At 54.6% G+C, this 18,424-nt stretch overlaps 8 protein-coding genes across 8 annotated transcripts in view; 6 read left to right on the top strand and 2 right to left on the bottom strand.

The window, feature by feature from the left end:
- Nucleotides 1-725, top strand: part of BU25DRAFT_417677 (carbohydrate esterase family 4 protein) — a gene marked incomplete at both ends in the record, with an annotated part of 2,554 nt that extends 1,829 nt beyond the window's left edge. The window contains one exon of the mRNA XM_033707822.1: nucleotides 57-725. Coding sequence (XP_033566083.1) covers nucleotides 57-725 — 669 coding nt within the window. The remainder of the gene's footprint in view (nucleotides 1-56) is intronic.
- A 427-nt stretch (nucleotides 726-1,152) lies between these two features.
- On the bottom strand, nucleotides 1,153-1,901 carry BU25DRAFT_358266 (uncharacterized protein; the record flags this gene model as incomplete). The annotated part of the gene is made up of 2 exons (XM_033703605.1): nucleotides 1,153-1,671; nucleotides 1,736-1,901. The coding sequence occupies 2 exons, from the start codon at nucleotides 1,899-1,901 to the stop codon at nucleotides 1,172-1,174; spliced, it is 666 nt and encodes a 221-aa protein (XP_033566082.1). The 3' UTR covers nucleotides 1,153-1,171.
- Nucleotides 1,902-2,616: 715 nt separating this feature from the next.
- BU25DRAFT_331024 (aldose reductase) lies at nucleotides 2,617-3,612 on the top strand (the record flags this gene model as incomplete). The annotated part of the gene is made up of 3 exons (XM_033702380.1): nucleotides 2,617-2,946; nucleotides 2,997-3,220; nucleotides 3,270-3,612. 3 exons carry the CDS (start codon nucleotides 2,617-2,619, stop codon nucleotides 3,610-3,612), a joined length of 897 nt encoding a protein of 298 aa, XP_033566081.1.
- Nucleotides 3,613-5,470: 1,858 nt separating this feature from the next.
- On the top strand, nucleotides 5,471-9,334 carry BU25DRAFT_436734 (uncharacterized protein). Its single transcript, XM_033708967.1, has 3 exons — nucleotides 5,471-8,335; nucleotides 8,384-8,681; nucleotides 8,733-9,334. Exons 1-3 carry the CDS (start codon nucleotides 5,527-5,529, stop codon nucleotides 9,277-9,279), a joined length of 3,654 nt encoding a protein of 1,217 aa, XP_033566080.1. The 5' UTR covers nucleotides 5,471-5,526; the 3' UTR covers nucleotides 9,280-9,334.
- Nucleotides 9,335-9,613: 279 nt separating this feature from the next.
- BU25DRAFT_406420 (uncharacterized protein) lies at nucleotides 9,614-11,253 on the top strand. The gene has a single exon (XM_033705272.1). The coding sequence runs from the start codon at nucleotides 9,910-9,912 to the stop codon at nucleotides 11,023-11,025; it is 1,116 nt and encodes a 371-aa protein (XP_033566079.1). The 5' UTR covers nucleotides 9,614-9,909; the 3' UTR covers nucleotides 11,026-11,253.
- Nucleotides 11,254-12,255: 1,002 nt separating this feature from the next.
- On the top strand, nucleotides 12,256-13,819 carry BU25DRAFT_135441 (glycoside hydrolase family 16 protein). The gene has a single exon (XM_033700553.1). It carries the CDS (start codon nucleotides 12,512-12,514, stop codon nucleotides 13,613-13,615), a length of 1,104 nt encoding a protein of 367 aa, XP_033566078.1. The 5' UTR covers nucleotides 12,256-12,511; the 3' UTR covers nucleotides 13,616-13,819.
- Nucleotides 13,820-13,900: 81 nt separating this feature from the next.
- BU25DRAFT_383256 (dipeptidyl-peptidase III) lies at nucleotides 13,901-16,273 on the top strand (the record flags this gene model as incomplete). The annotated part of the gene is made up of 3 exons (XM_033704271.1): nucleotides 13,901-14,043; nucleotides 14,092-15,099; nucleotides 15,151-16,273. The coding sequence occupies 3 exons, from the start codon at nucleotides 13,901-13,903 to the stop codon at nucleotides 16,115-16,117; spliced, it is 2,118 nt and encodes a 705-aa protein (XP_033566077.1). The 3' UTR covers nucleotides 16,118-16,273.
- BU25DRAFT_383253 (serine/threonine protein phosphatase-like protein) lies at nucleotides 16,230-18,097 on the bottom strand. Its single transcript, XM_033704270.1, has 4 exons — nucleotides 17,699-18,097; nucleotides 17,148-17,643; nucleotides 16,673-17,102; nucleotides 16,230-16,615 (listed from the first exon to the last, which is right to left on the bottom strand). The coding sequence occupies exons 1-4, from the start codon at nucleotides 17,853-17,855 to the stop codon at nucleotides 16,424-16,426; spliced, it is 1,275 nt and encodes a 424-aa protein (XP_033566076.1). The 5' UTR covers nucleotides 17,856-18,097; the 3' UTR covers nucleotides 16,230-16,423.
- Between the last annotated feature and the right edge of the window lie 327 nt (nucleotides 18,098-18,424).

Genomic DNA, 18,424 nt, shown 5'->3' with positions numbered 1-18,424 from the left:
TTACTTCGACTGCGGTTCACTCTTCGTCGGCTACACCCTCAGTCTCTACCGATAAGTCTGGCGACAAGTCCAGCACAATTTCTTCAGTTCACACCGACTCTACCTCTGCCTCCGACAAGCACGAGTCCAGCACAGTTTCTTCCGTCTACCCCTCCGACTCTTCTTCAGCCTCAGACAAGCACGATGACCACTCCAGCACCGTTTCTTCTGTTTACCCAGATGTCACGTCCTCTGCTTCAGATGAGCACGAGTCTTCCTACCCCACCGGCTCTTCATCGAGCTCTGTACCAACAAAGCCCAGTCAAACTAGCTCGGTTTACGCCGATGACTACCCCACCGCGAGATCCTCATCTGCGGAGTACTCCGTAGCATCCTCAACTGGTGACTACAAGACCTCCTCGACAGCCGATTACCCCGTCGCGTCGTCGACCGCTGACTACCCTGCTTCCTCGCCCACTCCCGACTACCCTACTACCTTCGCTTCTTCGGTCAAGCCTGCCACCTCTACCCCTTGCACCACCTCGTCGACCCCGACCCCGACCCCCACTCAGCCCGTTTCCGAGGACGGCAAGTGCGGTGGCGAGAACGGCCAGACCTGCGCTGGCTACAAGAACAGCTTTGGCCTCAAGCTCGAGTGCTGCTGCAAGACATCTGGCCGTTGCTCTGCCGACCCTTGGGCCTGCACAGCCGGTTGCGACAAGAAGAACGGAAAGTGCTGGTACTAGGCGCCAGTAGTATGATGGTTGAGGTTTAGGTGTATTGGGTGGGATATGATATACACTGCTTCTTTTCTCTGGCACATGGTTGTTTGATATGGTGGATTGTTGTATAGTAGTTGGATTGATAACACTTGTGGTAATGTTGATAGAGGAGACATCACATGATAAAACGTATACGATGACGACCTTACTATCTTTCCCTATTTCATCTTGCTTCCTGCTATGTGCTACGAGCGATACCCACTTCGTGAGGCATGTCAATGAGGAGATATTGTAACTTCAATATCTCCCATGTGAGACGTGTGGCATACGTGTCGTAGTTAGGTTCACTATGTAAGCGATGAAGCACCTACGCGTGTCCGCTGCTCACCAGCTTGCTTGTACCTGTACTGTTGCGCCTGGTTTCATATGCAAATCTCGATGCGGTCGATCGACATTCTATCAACATGGCATCAATCGTCTTCATCTGAAGAAGCGTAGCCGAGGCCGAGCGAAAGCGCAGCCGGAGCTTTGACTGGAGGCGACGGGGCTGGATTCGTGCTTGTTGTAGCAGTTGACGTTCCTGTGGTGGCTTTTGGCGCACCGCCCGTCGCCTTTTCCTTTTCAGCAGCCGTATCGACACTTTTCTTCTCTTCAGCCGCCGAGCTAGACTTCCGTAGCTTGACGCCCTTCAGAAGGCTCAACTCAGGGCCCTTCTTGCGTTTCCGCCCTGGCGCTGTCCATTGCACCTGGTCTTCTTTCGGCGCCTCGGTATTGTCCTCCAATGCCTTCCTCTCAGCCTCCTCTTGCTGCCTACGGAACAGCTCCAATTGCTCGCGGGTTTCCTTCTTAACATTGGCTTCTTCTTTGCGCTTGGCCTCAAGGATACCTTCAAGGTAGTCGGCTTCGTCGTCGTCGAGTGTGACGTGTAGTTTATAGCGTGCGGCTTGTTCGAATGCTTCTTGTTTGGCGTCTTAAGCGTCAACCTGGCATGTTAGTTGAGGTAGTCGACCTAAATTTGTAGTACTTTGTATCACCTTTGTTCGCTTGCAGCACCTCGTAGAGACTTTTGCCCTCGTTCTGCTTCCCTATTTCTTCCTTTTCTCTTCTCTTCTCTTCAATCTCGCGCTGAGCCTGTCTCCACTCGTCATCTCGCTCGATTGGCGCATCTGCAGTGCCCCCAGGGACGAAACCGGAGGACATGTCGTGCAATTGGGTGGGGTGGTTTGGTAATTGTTGGGTGAAGGTGCAAGTTGCCCAAACAATGTACCTCGGCGCTCGAGCTCGAGCTTGATGTGACTAAGCCCCACCTCCCAACTTACTTCACTCTTCGGTACTTGCACGCTTGAATCTTGAAGTCATCTTATGACGAATCGCTCCCGCTGCTTGTGTGGCTCAAGTCAAAGAAGCCCCCTCGTTTTATCGATGCTATACGACAGCAACCATTTCGTGTGCTTGGAGTCTGCGAACAAAACTCGTTACGAAGTCCTGGGAACCTTACTCGAATTCATACGGCAGAGTCGAAGAATGCAAGTCCGAACAGGTGCGTCACGCATCTGAAGGCAACTTCTGGTGGGGTGAACTGCCGGAATCCCACACGACAGGAGGAAACGATGCCTTTCTCGGCTTATTGTTCTCCAGTTATCCTCCACAATTGAGGCTGATAACGGTGGGCCCATGCAATCCCAGCGGCCCACCGCGGGCTAATTGAAAGACCATTGGTGGAAGCCCACGCCATATGAACACCCGGTGGGAAATGTCGCGTCCTCCTCGGTGCGTTGACCGAAAGTGCAATTGACGTCAGGTGGGCTGTTTTGTTGAAATAACAACATTGCCCACATCGCCCCTCTTGCTTTCGAAAGTGTTCTACTCCTCACATACCTCAATTCCCAATTACATGCTCCGTACGCTTGCAAGAATGGCACCCAAGAACTGGACCAAGGAGCACTTCACGCTCAACACCGGCGCTAAGATTCCCGCTGTCGGTCTTGGAACATGGCAATCGAAGCCTGGTGAGGTTCGCGAGGCCGTCAAGGTCGCTCTCCAGTCTGGCTACCGTCACATCGACACTGCTCTTGCCTACGGCAACGAGAAGGAGGTTGGTGAGGGTATCAAGGACTCTGGTGTCCCTCGCGAGGAGATCTGGGTCACCACCAAGTTGGACAACCCATGGCACAAGCGCGTCGAAGAGGGCATCAACAGTTCGCTGAAGAGCCTCGGCCTCGATTACGTTGACCTGTACCTCATGGTGAGTTGACATCTCAAGCAAGTGCATCACTCCATGTTGACCATTCTTAGCACTGGCCATCATCTACCGATCCCGATGACCTGAGCAAGCACTACCCCGACTGGGACTTCCGCGACACCTGGGCTGAGCTCCAGAAGCTTCCTGCCTCTGGTCGCGTCAAGAACATTGGCGTCTCCAACTTCGCCATCAAAAACCTTGAGAAGCTGTTCGCCGACTCGAGGTTCAAGATCACACCCGCAGTCAACCAGGTCGAGCTTCACCCCAACAACCCTTCGTAAGTTCAGCCTTTGTGTTTTGTTAGGCTCATACTTACGATGGGGCAGACCCAAGCTCCTCAACTACCTCAAGGAGAAGGGCATCCACGCCACCGCGTACTCATGTCTCGGTTCCACCGACTCGCCTCTCTACAAGAACGATGAGCTCAAGAAGCTCGCCGAGAAGAAGGGCAAGACCGTCCAGCAGGTTCTCCTTGTCTGGGGTCTGCAGCGTGGTTCTAGCGTCATCCCCAAATCGGTCTCTGCTCAGCGCATCCAGGCCAACCTTGAGCTTGATGGCTGGGAGCTGACTGACGATGAGGTCAAGGTCATTGACTCGCTGCCTGAGCGCTTCAAGGTCTGCGGTGACTCCTGGCTGCCCGTCAAGGTCTTCTTCGGCGATGACGAGTAAAGACATGGTTTTATGATGTTATGATACCACAGAAGTACATTTGAATAGACAAACTGAATACCCGTATCTTTGACCTAGCGAGCGTATACTTGCCTTGTGCAAGAGTTGATTTGTGAGAGGGTTATATTACAGACAGTAATGCTGAATTGCACCAGGTCGAGCCTCTGACCCAAAGTGCTTGAAGAACATGGCTTCAGCCTGGTTGTAAATGGAAGGGTGTTGTTGCCTGGACTTGAATGAAGAAAAAAGGAAGATTTGTCAGGGGCACGTGATAACGCGTTTGCGCTAAACCGAGTGGCAATAGAAGACGCGACTCCACTCGCGTTTCTGCATCCTCGACTTTACTTCACACTCCACTGCGCAACCACAACTTCTTGCAACTACACTTACGGTCAACATGAGTACCGAAGAGCAACAGTTCGACGATGACAGCCAGATGGGAGGGCCCGGTGCTCCCACACCCGTCTCCGCGCTCGAGGTACGCTTTTCTCAAGCCGAAGTTATGCATGGGAGCTAACAATTGCAAAGGGTATAAATGGCCTGACCGCGCGCGACATCAAGCTTGTCGTCGAAGGTGGCTACAATACTGTCGAGGCAATTGCATACACGTAGGTCGATATGCATAGCACAAAGTGACCCCGCGGCTGACATGACGTAGTCCTCGGCGAGCGTTGGAGCAGATCAAGGGTATCTCAGAACAGAAAGCGTCGAAGTTGCTAGCTGAGGCATCCAAACTTGTCCCCATGGGTTTCACAACGGCGACCGAGATGCACCAACGGCGGAGTGAGCTCATCTCAATTACAACCGGATCGAAGCAGCTAGACACGCTGCTGGCTGGTGGCATCGAGACCGGCTCCATCACAGAGATCTTCGGCGAGTTCAGAACAGGAAAGAGCCAGATCTGCCACACACTGGCGGTGACATGCCAGCTACCTTTCGACATGGGTGGTGGCGAAGGCAAATGCCTCTATATCGATACCGAAGGCACTTTCCGTCCTGTTCGTTGTCTGGCAGTGGCTAATCGATTCGGTCTGTCTGGCGAAGAGGTCTTGGACAACGTGGCATATGCGCGAGCCTACAACTCAGATCACCAGCTCGAGCTGCTCAACCAGGCTGCGCAAATGATGACCGAGACGCGGTTTTCTTTGCTCATTGTCGACTCAGCAACGTCGCTGTACCGAACAGATTTTTCTGGACGTGGAGAGCTTTCAAGCCGACAGACACATCTGGCAAAGTTCATGCGAACGCTACAGCGCCTTGCTGACGAGTTTGGCATCGCCGTCATCATCACAAACCAGGTCGTCGCGCAAGTAGACGGTGGACCGAGTGCCATGTTCAACCCCGATCCCAAGAAGCCCATTGGAGGAAACATCATCGCCCACGCAAGTACAACACGTCTCAGCTTGAGGAAGGGAAGGGGAGAGACGCGAGTGTGCAAGATCTACGACAGCCCGTGCTTGCCCGAGAGCGACTGCCTGTTCGCAATCAACGAGGATGGTATTGGTGACCCCAAGGAGAAGGACCTCGAGGAGAGGAACAACAGGTGATCGACACTATCATCGGGCTTGCGCAAGCGGTTATCATATTACCTTTTCCTTGTGCGTAGCTATGCATTGCGCGGCGTTTCTATTGATTCAGCGAGCAGTGATGATACACATGCCCTTACGTATTCGAAGCATAATGTTTTTGACTGTCAGTGGGTAGTCCGCATCCCGCGTGATATTGGTATTGAGTTGTGAGTCCAAAGTAATGGCACTTTGTGAAAGCAAAGCTAGCGTCCTGTCTGTGCGCAAGCTGCGATGCCGCGCATCTTTTGTTTGCTTGAAGCTGCACCTCCGCGTTCACCGCAGCCCCACCGCGCACAACCTGGACCGCTCGCGCGCATTGCCAATAAAACCTTCGTATGCGAGCAGGATGGTCAAGAACGGAGGCGCTTGTCTCTATAAAGAGGCGCGGCTAAACATTGAGCCTGCCTTCCCTGGGTCGACCATCTCATTCACACTCCCGGCGCACACCACCTCGACCTTTGGCACGCGCACCACAGCGAAGCGCACCGTAATCACAGAACAGTGTGCCGACCAGGACGAAGAATCGTTTACGCGCCGCAACCTAGCTACGGATGGCTCCCTGTTCTTCCGACGACACCATGAATACCCGCGGACATTTCTTTGGCGCGTCTTGGACAACAGGAAGATTCTTGAGATACAGGCCGCCGACCTAGATCACGACTCCAGCCATGGCTTCGAGGCCAACCTCACTCTTTTGCTCAAGTTTCCTTCGCCGATTCGCCCATTCTGTATAGCATTCGCAGAACCTAACGACCGAGATGCGCTGACCGTCTTCGCAATTACCACCGCAAATGAGCTCTACACCATCACTCTTCACCGCGACTTCTTTACAAGCCCGGCAGCTTCGGAGCAGGAGATCGAGAACTGGTGCAAGACGTCAGAACCGGTGCTTTTCGGCGGGCGCATTCCGTACAGGCTCGAGAGCCTAGCCATGGACGATCTCCTTGTTTCGCTCGACGATGGCGCCATCTGCCGCCTGCTATGGGATAGGGACAACAAAGTGTGGGACGGGTCGCGGTACCAGAACAGCAACTGGTCTGTCCGCGGTCTTCTGTCGTGGAAGGCGCAGCCGACCGTCAGGTTCGACAATGCAGAATTCGCTGCCTCCGCAGCTGCAGCTGTCGCGCTGTCTCCAGACAAGCAGCACATCTTGTCAGTCTCTCTGGACCATACACTACGAGCATGGAATGTAGCCTCAGGTAAACCAGGTGCGCAGACCGATCTGCTGGGCCAGTCAGACCGCGCCTTGGAAAGGGTCAACGGCAACGGCAACGGCAACGGCAATAGCTCTTACTTCATCGGACCGTCGCAATCGAAGCTTATGGCTGTTCTGGATATCCAGGGCGGTGTCGAGGGCGCCAACTACCATATTGTCACATACTCGCCAAAACAACACCAGTTCAGGTTTTGGGGTGTGCGAGATGGCGATGATCTGCACAACGGCATTGTCGATATCCAACCACTTGTTGAATTTGTGCCTCCGATCGACGAGCTCATGAACACAACCGTGTGGTCTATGGAAGAGTTCCATGTCATACCTGGCCCAGCCGGAACATGGAGGGGAGCAGAGCTGTGGATTCGCGCAAGATCTGGACCGAGCAGCAGAGTCTACTCGTTGAAGTTCGACCTCAACGATGAACCCGACAGCCTGGAGAGGATCTGGAAGCATGAATGGGTCTCAGTCGATGCAGGGCCACTGACAGTGGAAGGACTGAAACGTAGTCCCACCTTTCCTGATCAGCAAGACACCGCTAACGACGATGTCGACGCATCTGGGCAGTGGCTTGACTTCTTGTTCTACCCTGGGCGATTCACCACAGCCACATTGGAGACCGCTCTGAACATCTTTGCTAGGGGCATCGGCAGGAAGCGGCCAAGCAGAGCAGTCAGCACAGGGTCTCTGAAGGAGCGTATCTGTGCAGCAGTATCACTACTTGCAGTCAAGGCACCACATGGTGCTCGCGATGCAGATGACTTCGAAGACTCGGTTTCTGCGCAATGGCAGGCATTTTATGGCTTGGTAAAGGATCTACACAAGCGAAGAGGGGAGTCCCTCTCACTTGTGTACGATGCAGAGACATCTATGCCCTGGCTGGTATTGAGCGATTACGTTTCAGCAATCCGTACTTGCAGCGAGCTTGAGCTTACGACACTGAATGCAGCGGCGCTTACCAGCACGCAGCCTCTATCCGGACCCCTCGCCAGGGCCCTGGACAAATCGACACCCGATGTGGCTCGCCTCCTGAATGCAGCCTCCTCATTCCGAAGGAGGCTTCCTTCATTTGTACAGCGCGGTGTCGAACGCCAACTCGAAGCCGATGCGCTCCAAAGTCGTTCTCTTACAGTCATCGATCGCATGGAGTTGATAGAATCACAGAGTGAGCTTGTACAGCATGTGTCAGACGAGGATCTGGCGCTTATTGTCGACGAGCTTGGAACTGAGATCAAAGACCTCAGCACAGAAACATTCCTACAAGCCATCCACATCTTGGCCTACGAAGAGCAAGGCCGACCCAACAGCCGAAAGCAGCTCGCACGCTTCGGTCTCAATGCACTGCTCCGAGTCTCGCAGGAAACACTCGAGCGAGACTATCACGCAGTACTAGACTTACTGGTGCTTTTGCTGGTCATGTTCGTTGAGCTCGAAGGGGAAACCCCAGAAGGCTTTGATGCATCTGAGGTCTTTGTAGAGCTGGCAGCGCAGTTTAGAGATTACATGACAGTGTCATGGCTGGCCCGGACAGTTTGGTCTCACCAGACTTCCACGGGACCTGCGTCGGAGGCGGTGAACCGAACGCTGAGCGAGAACCTGAAGACTGGCAGAAAGCTCCCCATTACACAGACCGTGATGGAGGGCATCTATGGCATCCGGTTCTTCGATTTGCCTCTGCCAAAGGGTCTGAAGGCCCGCCAGCTCACCTACTGGGGTCGCGCTTGGGTGGCGTCGATGTTCAGAGAGGAATCTATGTATGACTCTGTCGTCGAGGACAACATGGGCATTCTACTCTATCAGAAAGAATACGATCTAGCCCTGGATTTTGCGAAGTTTCTCACCGACGGTAACTGGGCTACATACCTGAAGGCTCGGCTGCACGTCGCTCTGGGCGAGAACTCACTCGCCTCTGTCTACTTTCAGAAGGTGGCATACACTCTTGGTAAGATTTCAGAGCGCGACCTGTTCAGACCAGTACTAACGATATCAGCATTGGGCATGTTCAGCGTCGAAGACGCCGATTCTGCTGGTCTCGTCTCCGAGACTGACCGCAACCTGTTCTCCGAAGGTCTTGCCAGATACTACAGCCATGTCGTGGGCCTGTTCGAGAAGGTCAAGGCCTACTCATACGTAGCCGAGTTTGCACAACTTGGTCTTCGATCATTGACAGGCCGAGAGGATCAGGAAACGAAGACCGAGCTTCTTCAACGTCTGTTCACTGCCTCAATACAGACAGCTAGGTTCCAGGAAGCGTACACGGCGATGACCCGGCACAGTGACGCAGCCCTGTAAGTAAAGAAGGTCCAAGATGCATCATAGTGTACTGACTCCTGGCACAGAAAGCACTCGTCTCTCCAAACCCTGATTACCTCCATGGTCGGACAATCGCAAGCTGCCGCTCTCCTCAAATTTCCGTTCGTCGGCCTGGCAGACGAGGTAGACACGATTCTATCATCGCTGTGCCACAAGACGCTGAACTTGGCATCCGGACCTCCATACCACCAGATCCTCTACTCTTTCCGTATCTCGCGCAACAACTTCCGCGGCGCGGCCTCGATTCTACACGAACGACTGCAACGCCTGAAGACCACCTCATCCAAGTTCCAAGACCCTGCGGACGACTCGTTGATACAGTGTTATCTCATGATCATCAACACGCTCTCATCGGTCAACAAGGAAGACGCATACATCCTAGCGGAGCAAAAGATTGATGAGAGGGGTCCGCCACAGTGGGGTCTTGGGAAGGCAAAGAAGCTGCTGAAGAGGCAGATCGTCACGCTTGATACACTGAGGAAGGAGTACCAAGCCGAGCTTGACCGGATAGCGGCGATTGAGAGCGGACAGTTTCCCTTTGTAGATCCGGCGGATGACATGGACATTCTATGATTGTAAGACATATTGCAGCGCGGCGTTCTGGGACCAAAGATAGGCATAGCAGGTTGGAAGTCAAACAAAGCAATTGGCAAATCTTGAATGATAAGAAGCATACCAAAAACGCTGTACCCTCGAGTTCAACATGCTTGAACGATTTTTGAAGCATGGTAGTGGACACGGTACACGTGAAATGATCTCGGGAGAGTGACCGTGAGCCCTGCCCGTTCCCGCGTCAACGCTAGAGTTAGCGCGATGTGGGGCGTCGCGAACGCGCCTGGTGAAAGCGGCAGCATTAATGACGGCTGCGACAAGCTGTTGCTGCGAGCCCAAACAACCTCACCCTTCCTACCTACACCTGGGCACGCACGTGCTCTCTGCTCATGACCGAAAGAAGTCGCACACAACAATGGCAAGCTTCTCTCACGACAGCGCGTTGCTATCACGCTTCGGTTACTTGCAGCGTATGCTTCAGCTGCTAATGCTGCTCAGAACTCCAAGTCGCTCAGGCGCCTTGCAGGTGACCATGGTTCCCTACACACAGCCGGCCTGCCACCGAATTACCTATTCCCTCCCAACTCGGATTCCTCCGCCGACCTAACTTCCCTCGACGTCCTGCTCTCTGGTCCCACCGGCACACCCTACATGAACGGCGTTTGGCGGTTACACCTCGACATACCACCTACATATCCCACAGCTGCCCCAACAGCCTTCTTCCGGACAAGATGCTGGCATCCGAACGTGGACGAAGCAACAGGCGCCGTCTGTGTAGAGACGCTCAAGCGCGACTGGAGCAGCACGCTCAAGTTACGAGACGTGCTTGTGACGATATCATGTTTGCTCATACAGCCGAATCCTGCGAGTGCGCTCAACGAAGAGGCAGGCAAGCTTGCGAATGAGGACTGGGCTGGATTCTGCAGGCGAGCAAAGCTCATGACTGAGATCCATGCTGCCGTGCCGAGCAACCTCGCGAAGGAGGTCAGGGAAGCACAGATGCGCGGCGAGGAGAAGGAGGCAGAACCCGCACAGAACGAGCGGAATCCTGAGGTTCGTGGGAAAGGAAAGGAGCGTATCAAGGTCACACCTCCAGCATCCTCGAAACCGCAACGTGCCCCGCTTGTTGAAGACGAAGAAAACACACGGCGCCAGGGACGCACGGCGGAACCAGAGAGCGACGAGAGCGACTGGATACCTGGCCCAAATAGTTCAGCTAGGAAAGCTCCTGGGCCAAAACAAGAAAACAACATCTTTGGCATCCGCGGTCTGGACCCTAGCGTATCTCTCGAAGACGCATCAAAGCGGGGTCTCCCCGTAGACTCGCAAACCGGTGGACTTGTGGCTCCAGAGCTCGAAAACACCGACCCTTTCACAACCGTGACAGCGAAACGCACACCACATCCACAGACATCCTTTGTCATACCTATATCGCCCAACCTCACGACGTCACAACAGAACCCCACCGATACGCCCGAGCTCCCTGAGTCCTCCCACCAGAACCCCTTTTCCGCCATTCAACCAAATCATCAGCAACATCTACTGCTCAAAGAGTTCTCGTACTCATGGAGGGACTCAGAGATCTTACACGAAACTGGTCTGATCAAAGACAGTGATAGTCGAGATAGTGTGAGGAAAAGGCTAGCAGGTGAAGACTTCGAGAAGAAGCGGTCGTGGGAGATGAAGCATTTTAAGAAAGCTGGATGCGACGTGAAGCGATACAATCGTGGGGACTTTGGGCCACGGACAGGAATTGGGCGACTTTGAATAGCTCCAGGCATCAACTTTGGCGTTTTGGTTCTGCACGCATAGCGACACCGGAGTTCTGGGTTCTGCTTTGGGTCTGGATGATGTTGATGACAACGGCTGTGCAGGGGCAGAACACTCAAAAGTGGATGTCTCTCCTGTTGATGCCTTCAGCACGTCTACACATTCTCTGTGACACCTGCAGAAGTACTGTAGTCTTCTGACACTATTGAATTGCAAGCTAGCGTTGAGCACCTCCTATCATCTCAATGATTCAGGCTTGTAACCGACTTGTTCTGAGAGGCTGTGCAAATGTCGTGCTCTTTTAAAGTGTGGCTCCCCCTCAATCAGGACTACAACTCATCAAACCTTGTGCCGAATGTATACAAGTGAGACAGGCAAGGCCAGCAGAATGGGGTGAGCGGCACGGCATCATCCGCTTCAGGGCACCACATGAAGAGTTGTGGCTGATGCTTGCGTCGCTTCTTCCCGGTTCACAGCAACAGGGGCTGACGAGCACATGGAGTGGTTGACAGGCTGTATGATGTGGCTTGTCGAACCCTTGCACGCTTACGGTGGGGAGATGCAGTGAATATTGACACGCCCGTGTAAGACGACAATATATGCCGGCACGTCATGAGCACCACTCGTTCAACACCATCAACGAGCGATCTCGTAAAGAAGCAGAATTTCGTCGTCCAATACCAGCGGTATGGTGCCAAGATGAGGTCGCTGGTGATAGTCGGGGCGGAAAAGAACCTGCTCATCATGTCAACAAACGTTTACTTTGGCGTTCTGTCCGTCGTGCCTGGCGGCGACGTTGGGGGCTATTTTAGCATCGCTCTGCAGCAAATTACCGGAAGGCTGTGGCTGGTGACTGCCCCTGCATCTTGCTCTTCTCCTGTCATCCGCCTTGCCTTCCTCCGCCTTCCGCCCAGACCCGTGTCTGAACTCGAGATGTTCTGGAGATCGAACACGACTCAAATACGGTTGTGACAAACGGCACGCTCTCCGGTGTCTCTGGGGCGGAAACACCCACCCATCGACCTTGGCGATACGCCGAAGATCCGTCAAAGCCACCGTGAGGCTCGTGTCTTTCATGCTAGGTCCCCTAAAACGGCTAACTCAGGAGATCATTCTCGCATGAGCGGTCCAGATGCGCTGTGGCTGGGTCTTTATTGGGAGACCTGGAGAGAACACGAAACGCGCTGCATCTTTTGCACAGCAGCGCTATTGAATAGCATGCGCGCATCGAGCCTGGCTTCCGTGTTAAGCGGCTGACTGCAGCGAAAGGCTCGTATATGAGCTTACTGATCCCTCGGAGCGTATCTTGGTGTTGGGCTATTCTGTCATCAAAGTCCTTCTTGAGTGGTTTTCTGGATCGTATGGTCTGTTGCAGGTGACATTCGCTTTGTTCATTCTTACGGACTTTTGATACTCTCATTCATATCTTTATTGTCTAATAATCCCTTGTTGTTCCGAGCGTGTCTGCAATATCAGCACAACCATGCCTTCCTTTACTCGACTGAGCGCCTCGCTCTTGCCCCTCACTGCTTTTGCTCTCGCAACAAGCCCATACACCTCGTCAAGAAACGAGACACCAAAGGACAACAACGCAGACTGCAACTGCTATGTTGTCTCAACCGGTGCCGACTCGAACACACCAGAGTACTTCCAGTACTACCGCTTCTACGACTTCCGCAACCTGCCGGGCGGCCTTTCTGAGGCACCAGGGCAGGTGAACGATAGCATGGGGTTGGAGCCGACATGGCAACCCGATCTGTTCAATAGCGACGACTGGAACTACGACTGGGCCACACAGAACTGGAGCAAGCCGGCTACAGAGGATTTCCCCGTGCCAATGTCGAATTCATACGCGAACATCTACCTCGCCGAAGAGAACGACAGCAGCTACCTCGCCCTCCGCACATCGCGCGAATCCGACTTTCAGTCAGCCAGCGAGATGGAGAACCACCAGAAGAATCTAATGCACGTATCAATGCGAATGTACGGGCGCGTAGTAGGCGACAAGGGTGCTGTAGCCGGATTCTTCACCTTCGTCGACGACGACAACGAGTCAGATATTGAGATCCTGACCCGCGACCCCATCGACACAATTCGCTACACCAACCAGCCCTCTGTCGGCAAGGACGGCAACGAAGTCGCGCAGGCTTCAGTCGCAGGCACTGACCTGCCCAGCTGGGAGGACTGGCAGACGCACCGCATCGACTGGCTGCCGAAGAACAGCTACTGGTACCTCAACGGCAAGCAGGTCGCAGCAAACACATACTCTGTGCCCCGGAAGCAGAGCTACATGGTGCTCAACATGTGGAGTGATGGCGGAGAGTGGAGTGGAAACATGACCGAGGACCACTCGGCGGAGTTCCATGTCCAGTGGATTGAGATGACTTTCAACACCAGCGGATCGTACCAGGGCAAGAATGAGAAGAGGGCCAGCAAGGGGTGCGAGACTGTTTGCAAGATTGACGGTGTCAAGCAGATCGGTACACCGGAGGTTGTTAGTGTCAACAAGAGCGCTGCCGCCGCTATGGGTGTGTCGTGGGGGCTGCTGGCGGTGGTTGGTGCTGTTTCTATGTTTGTTGGGTTGTAGCGGTCTTTTGGATACCAGTCATCAACTATGCATAGCGCATAGCGATTTCTTCGTCAGCCCGAAAAATTGCCTGGCATGCTATGAGTCCCAACCTTCGATTCATCGTGACACGCGCTATCATGTGAGACCGTGGGGCACCTAATCCCGTGTTCGCCCAAGCTCCAGCTATTGTCCCTCCAGCTCCGCCTCCATCCACACCTCCGCCTCTTTGAACAGTTGTTCGGAGGCTCTCAACCAAACAATAACAACAACAACAACAACAACAACAACAACAACAACAACAACATGACCACCACCACCACCATCGAAGCAGAAACACTCAAGCAGTACTTGGCCGACAGCCCGCCCACCGTTGTTCCTCTCGCGATCAGGCCCCACTTCGAGGCGCTGACCGACAAGGAGAAGCTCTATGCTCACCACATCTCACTGTAAGACACTTGGAGATTTCAAAATGCTGTATCCTCACGTCAGGATAGAGCCTGCTTCGCCGGTACTCGCATCGTCCTCCGCCAGCTCTCGCCCGAATCCGAGCCCATCTACGACTTCATTGTTGCCTTGCACAAGCACAGCAAGGGCGACTACGACGCACTTGCCAAGGAAGCCGGTCTCGTGCAGGAGGAGCTCGAAGCCTATCTGAACTATGCCGCACAGTTTCTCGGGAACCTTGGCAACTACAAGTCGTTCGGCGACTCCAAGTTCGTCCCGCGGCTCGAGCCCAGGCAGCTAAAGGCACTGGCGACTACGTCAAAGGAGGCGCTGGGTTTCTATGAACAGTTCAAGGATGCGATATTCGCGGGTGACGATGTGGCGAAGCTACACTTAGGGTACCCGAGCGCCGGGCATGTGTCGACGTACTATCCCGGCTCGCCGACCATCACAAAGGAGGAGATTGCAAGCGTGAGCGACTTCCTGGAGAGCAAGGGGCTTCTGCCGGAGAACACCAGGATCAGGAAGACAAACGAAGGATTCGAGGTTTTGATCGCTTCGGCTTTGGACAATCCGTCGTCTGAGCAGAGAGACTTGAAGGACAGCGAATGGACGCTGGATGATGGGAAGAAGGCCAAGCTGGTGTTCGGAGACTACTCGAACGAGATGGAGACAATTGCGCACCACATCGAGCAGGCCAAGAAGTATGCTGCGAACGATAACGAGGTCAAGATGATGGAGCAGTACTCGAAGAGCTTCAGGACGGGCTCACTGGAGGCGTTCAAGGAAAGCCAAAGGGCGTGGATCATGGACAAGGGGCCGACGGTGGAGTCGGACATTGGCTTCATCGAGACATACCGCGACCCGCACGGCATTCGCGGTGAGTGGGAAGGGTTCGTGGCTATGGTCAACAAGGAGCGGACGAAAGCCTTCTCCAAACTTGTCGAGTCTGCTCCCCAATACATCCCCAAGCTTCCCTGGGGCAAGGAGTTTGAGAAAGACAAGTTCTTGAGCCCGGACTTCACATCGCTCGAGGTGCTTACATTCGCCGGTAGTGGGTGAGTCGCAGTAACACTACAGCTTTACGCGTCCTTACTGATACCATACAGTATCCCCGCAGGAATCAACATCCCCAACTACGATGACATCCGACAAAACTTCGGCTTCAAGAACGTCTCCCTCGGCAACGTGCTCAGCGCAAAAGCCCCCAACGAGAGGCTCCCCTTCATCAAAGACGACCAACAAGCTCTCTACAAAGCAAACGCCGACAAAGCCTTTGAAGTCCAAGTCGGCCTCCACGAGCTCCTCGGCCACGGCTGCGGCAAGCTGCTCCAAGAAACCGCTCCGGGCGAGTTCAACTTTGACCACGAAAACCCGCCCATCTCCCCCGTCACCCACACCCCGATCCGCACCTGGTACAAGCCGGGCCAAACCTGGGGCTCAGTCTTCGGCACCATCGCCGCCAGCTACGAAGAATGCCGTGCTGAATGCGTCGCCATGGCACTGTCTTGCGAGTTCTCGATCCTACAACTCTTCGGCTTCGGCGACGGGAACGTCGACATCAACGGCCCCGCGGGCGACGTCTTGTACACCGCGTATCTGTCGATGGCGCGCGCGGGCATCGTCGCGCTCGAGTTCTGGGACCCGAAGAGCCGGAAATGGGGCCAGGCGCACATGCAGGCGCGCTTCAGCATCCTGCGCACCTTCCTCAACGCAGGCGTCGAGTTCTGCGAGCTCGAGTGGACAGAAGACGATCTGTCTGATCTCACGATCCGGCTTGAGCGCGATCGCATCCTCGATCTCGGTCGCACGGCGGTTAATGACTATCTACAGAAACTGCACATCTTCAAGAGCACGGCGGACTACAAGCAGGCCAAGAAGCTGTACGATGATATCACGGACGTGGAGCCGTTTTATGAGAATCTGGTCCGCCCGGCGGTGCTGAGGAAGAAGGTGCCGCGCAAGGTGTTTGTGCAGGCGAATACGGTGGAGAAGGAGGGGAAGGTCGAGTTGAGGGAGTACGAGGCCGATGCGAAGGGAATGATCGCTAGCTACGCCGAGAGGGAGTATGTCTAGACATAGACAAGGCACGAGCTCCTCTTTGGTTCCGAGGAGCGTGATGAGATATATGGCAACAATGAACGCAACGAACAATCACGAGCATTTACAACATGGACAACTGAATCATCAACGTATTCGTTTCGTATCGTACAGTCGAGCTACCTAAAACGCATCACTATACAGGCGCTGTCATGCAATAGCTCTCGTCAATCATTCCATTCCGTCTCGTCCTGGGTATTCGTCTCTTCACATCGTAGAAATGCCATGATCATGCTTGTCACATCCGAATCGCTATATCGCACCGCGTCCACCATGACTCCGCTACAAGAAGTACTCTCCTCTTCCACCGCGTCCAGCCGGTACTGCACGGCGATGATCGGGTACGGCACTGAAGATCTGGAACTCTTGCTTGAGGTCTTCGCCGAGGTTCATGATGGAAGCGACGTTGCCGCAGCGGTAGCAGTAGTTGGGTGCCGACCATACAGTGACGACGTCCTTGTCTTTGAAGTGGTACTAGAACACGTTAGCGTCTAGAGGCAAGTTTCTGATGACGTAACAAGGTATGCTCACTTTGTAACCCTCATTGACAAGCTGGTGCGCTCGTGCGATAAGCTGCAGGCCATTGACGTGGTTGAACTCGGACGACACTTTGTCTCCAAACAGCCACCCCGCGCCTCTGGGCGACACCGCCCATGTGTCGACGTCTTCGGGATCACTCCAGACCAGGTCACAGAAAGCGCCCTCGTGCGGGATCTCTTGGGCGCGCGCTACAACGCGAATCTGGTCCAATGTGCGAATCTCGGGCGAGAGACCTCCGTGGACGCAGAGGACCTTGCCGTCAACGATGGCTGCGAGGGCGAGGAAGTCGAAGACCTGGCAACACGCCTTCCACACCGACGCGTTTCCGTACTTTGTCTGGCACTCCTCGTAGAAGCCGTACACCTGGGTGATCTGTCTCGATTCGTGGTTTCCGCGCACTAATGTCACTCGGTCGGGGAATCTAGGTTTGTTAGCCGTGTCGTCCGCACCTCATTCACATACCTACTTTGCCTTCAAGCACATCAACAGAGTAAACGTCTCCAGACTGAAGTATCCACGGTCGACAAAGTCACCGAGGAAGACAAAGTTCTGCTGGCCGTTGCCCACCACTGTGTTGCGTGTCGAGCCGGCGTCTGAGATGGATCCCGTACTCCGCCTATCATGGACACTCCTACTGCGGCCCCGCGTTTCCTCCTCTTCGTCGTCTCCGTCGACGTCCTCGCCGTCGCCGCCGGGGGGACTGGCTGGCCCAATATAGTTTGGATCGCGCTGGAATCTCCGTTTCATCTTGCGCTTGACCTTGGGATCTGTTATACTTGTGGGGGGCTCAAGATCGGCGGGGTTAATTTTGCTGGGCAGAGTGACTGGAGGCGCTTCTGGAGCTTGCGGGGTGTCGTTGGGCATGCCCCCAGCGACACGGAAGAGCTCAAGGAGATCGTAGAACTGGCCGTGAATGTCTCCGCACACTGTGACTGGTGTTCGGACGGGCTGAATGTTCGACTCTGGGGGGGCACATCAGACGGAAGCTCTACAGAGTGCAGACAGGTAAACTCCTACCCTCCATAAGACACTCCTTCACGATCTCACACAGCCGCTTCATGTCGGCCTCGGGCAGGTACTTGCACTGCTTTGCCTGCTCCAACCACTCGTCGGGCCCAGCACCTTTGGCGAGGCGCGCTGGCCCGGGCTGGGGGACGTCGCTGTCTTTGGGCATGGTTTTGGGATAATATATGTCGTTGATGACGGGGAGACCAAGACGGGGAAAGCGTGGCAGCGCAGATGGAGGTGTGGCTGCGGCAGAAGGGAAGCCGGTCGTGTGACGGCGGGGGACTCGAGGCGTGACGTAGCGGCGCTGTGCGATGCTAGAGGCGGGCGAGGGTGTCGGTGAAGGTCTACGGAATGGACAGACGCATGAATCACTGCAGTACCAGCTTCTAGGAGGCGCAGACAGGCATGTTGGGAGCGTTCACGGGCCCAGAAGCATGCAGCAGAGGTGCCCTGTGGCGCAACAGCCCCTCGGCGCTAGCCCTGCCGACGATGCGCCCGACATGGGGAAGGCGCGACCGCACTCTTTCCTGTGCGCGTCTGCACGCTGCGTCATTGCCTGTTTGTATTGCTGGTTGGATTGGAGCAGCAGTCGCATTGCTATCTGCTTGCCTTTGAGCCTTGGGGGAATCAGTTGCTTCCCATGTCCATACCTAGAAATTGCTGTTCCCCTCTCCACCCTCCCTCACCTCAACACCGCGGGACCCTCCCTCGACAAGCTTGACCGGACCCAGTTTC

This window comes from Macroventuria anomochaeta (genome assembly GCF_010093625.1).
Source record: "Macroventuria anomochaeta strain CBS 525.71 unplaced genomic scaffold BU25scaffold_3, whole genome shotgun sequence".
Taxonomy (NCBI): Eukaryota; Fungi; Ascomycota; class Dothideomycetes; order Pleosporales; family Didymellaceae; genus Macroventuria; species Macroventuria anomochaeta.
Note: the sequence above shows the minus strand (reverse complement) of the source record. Positions and strands in the feature narration are given on the sequence as shown.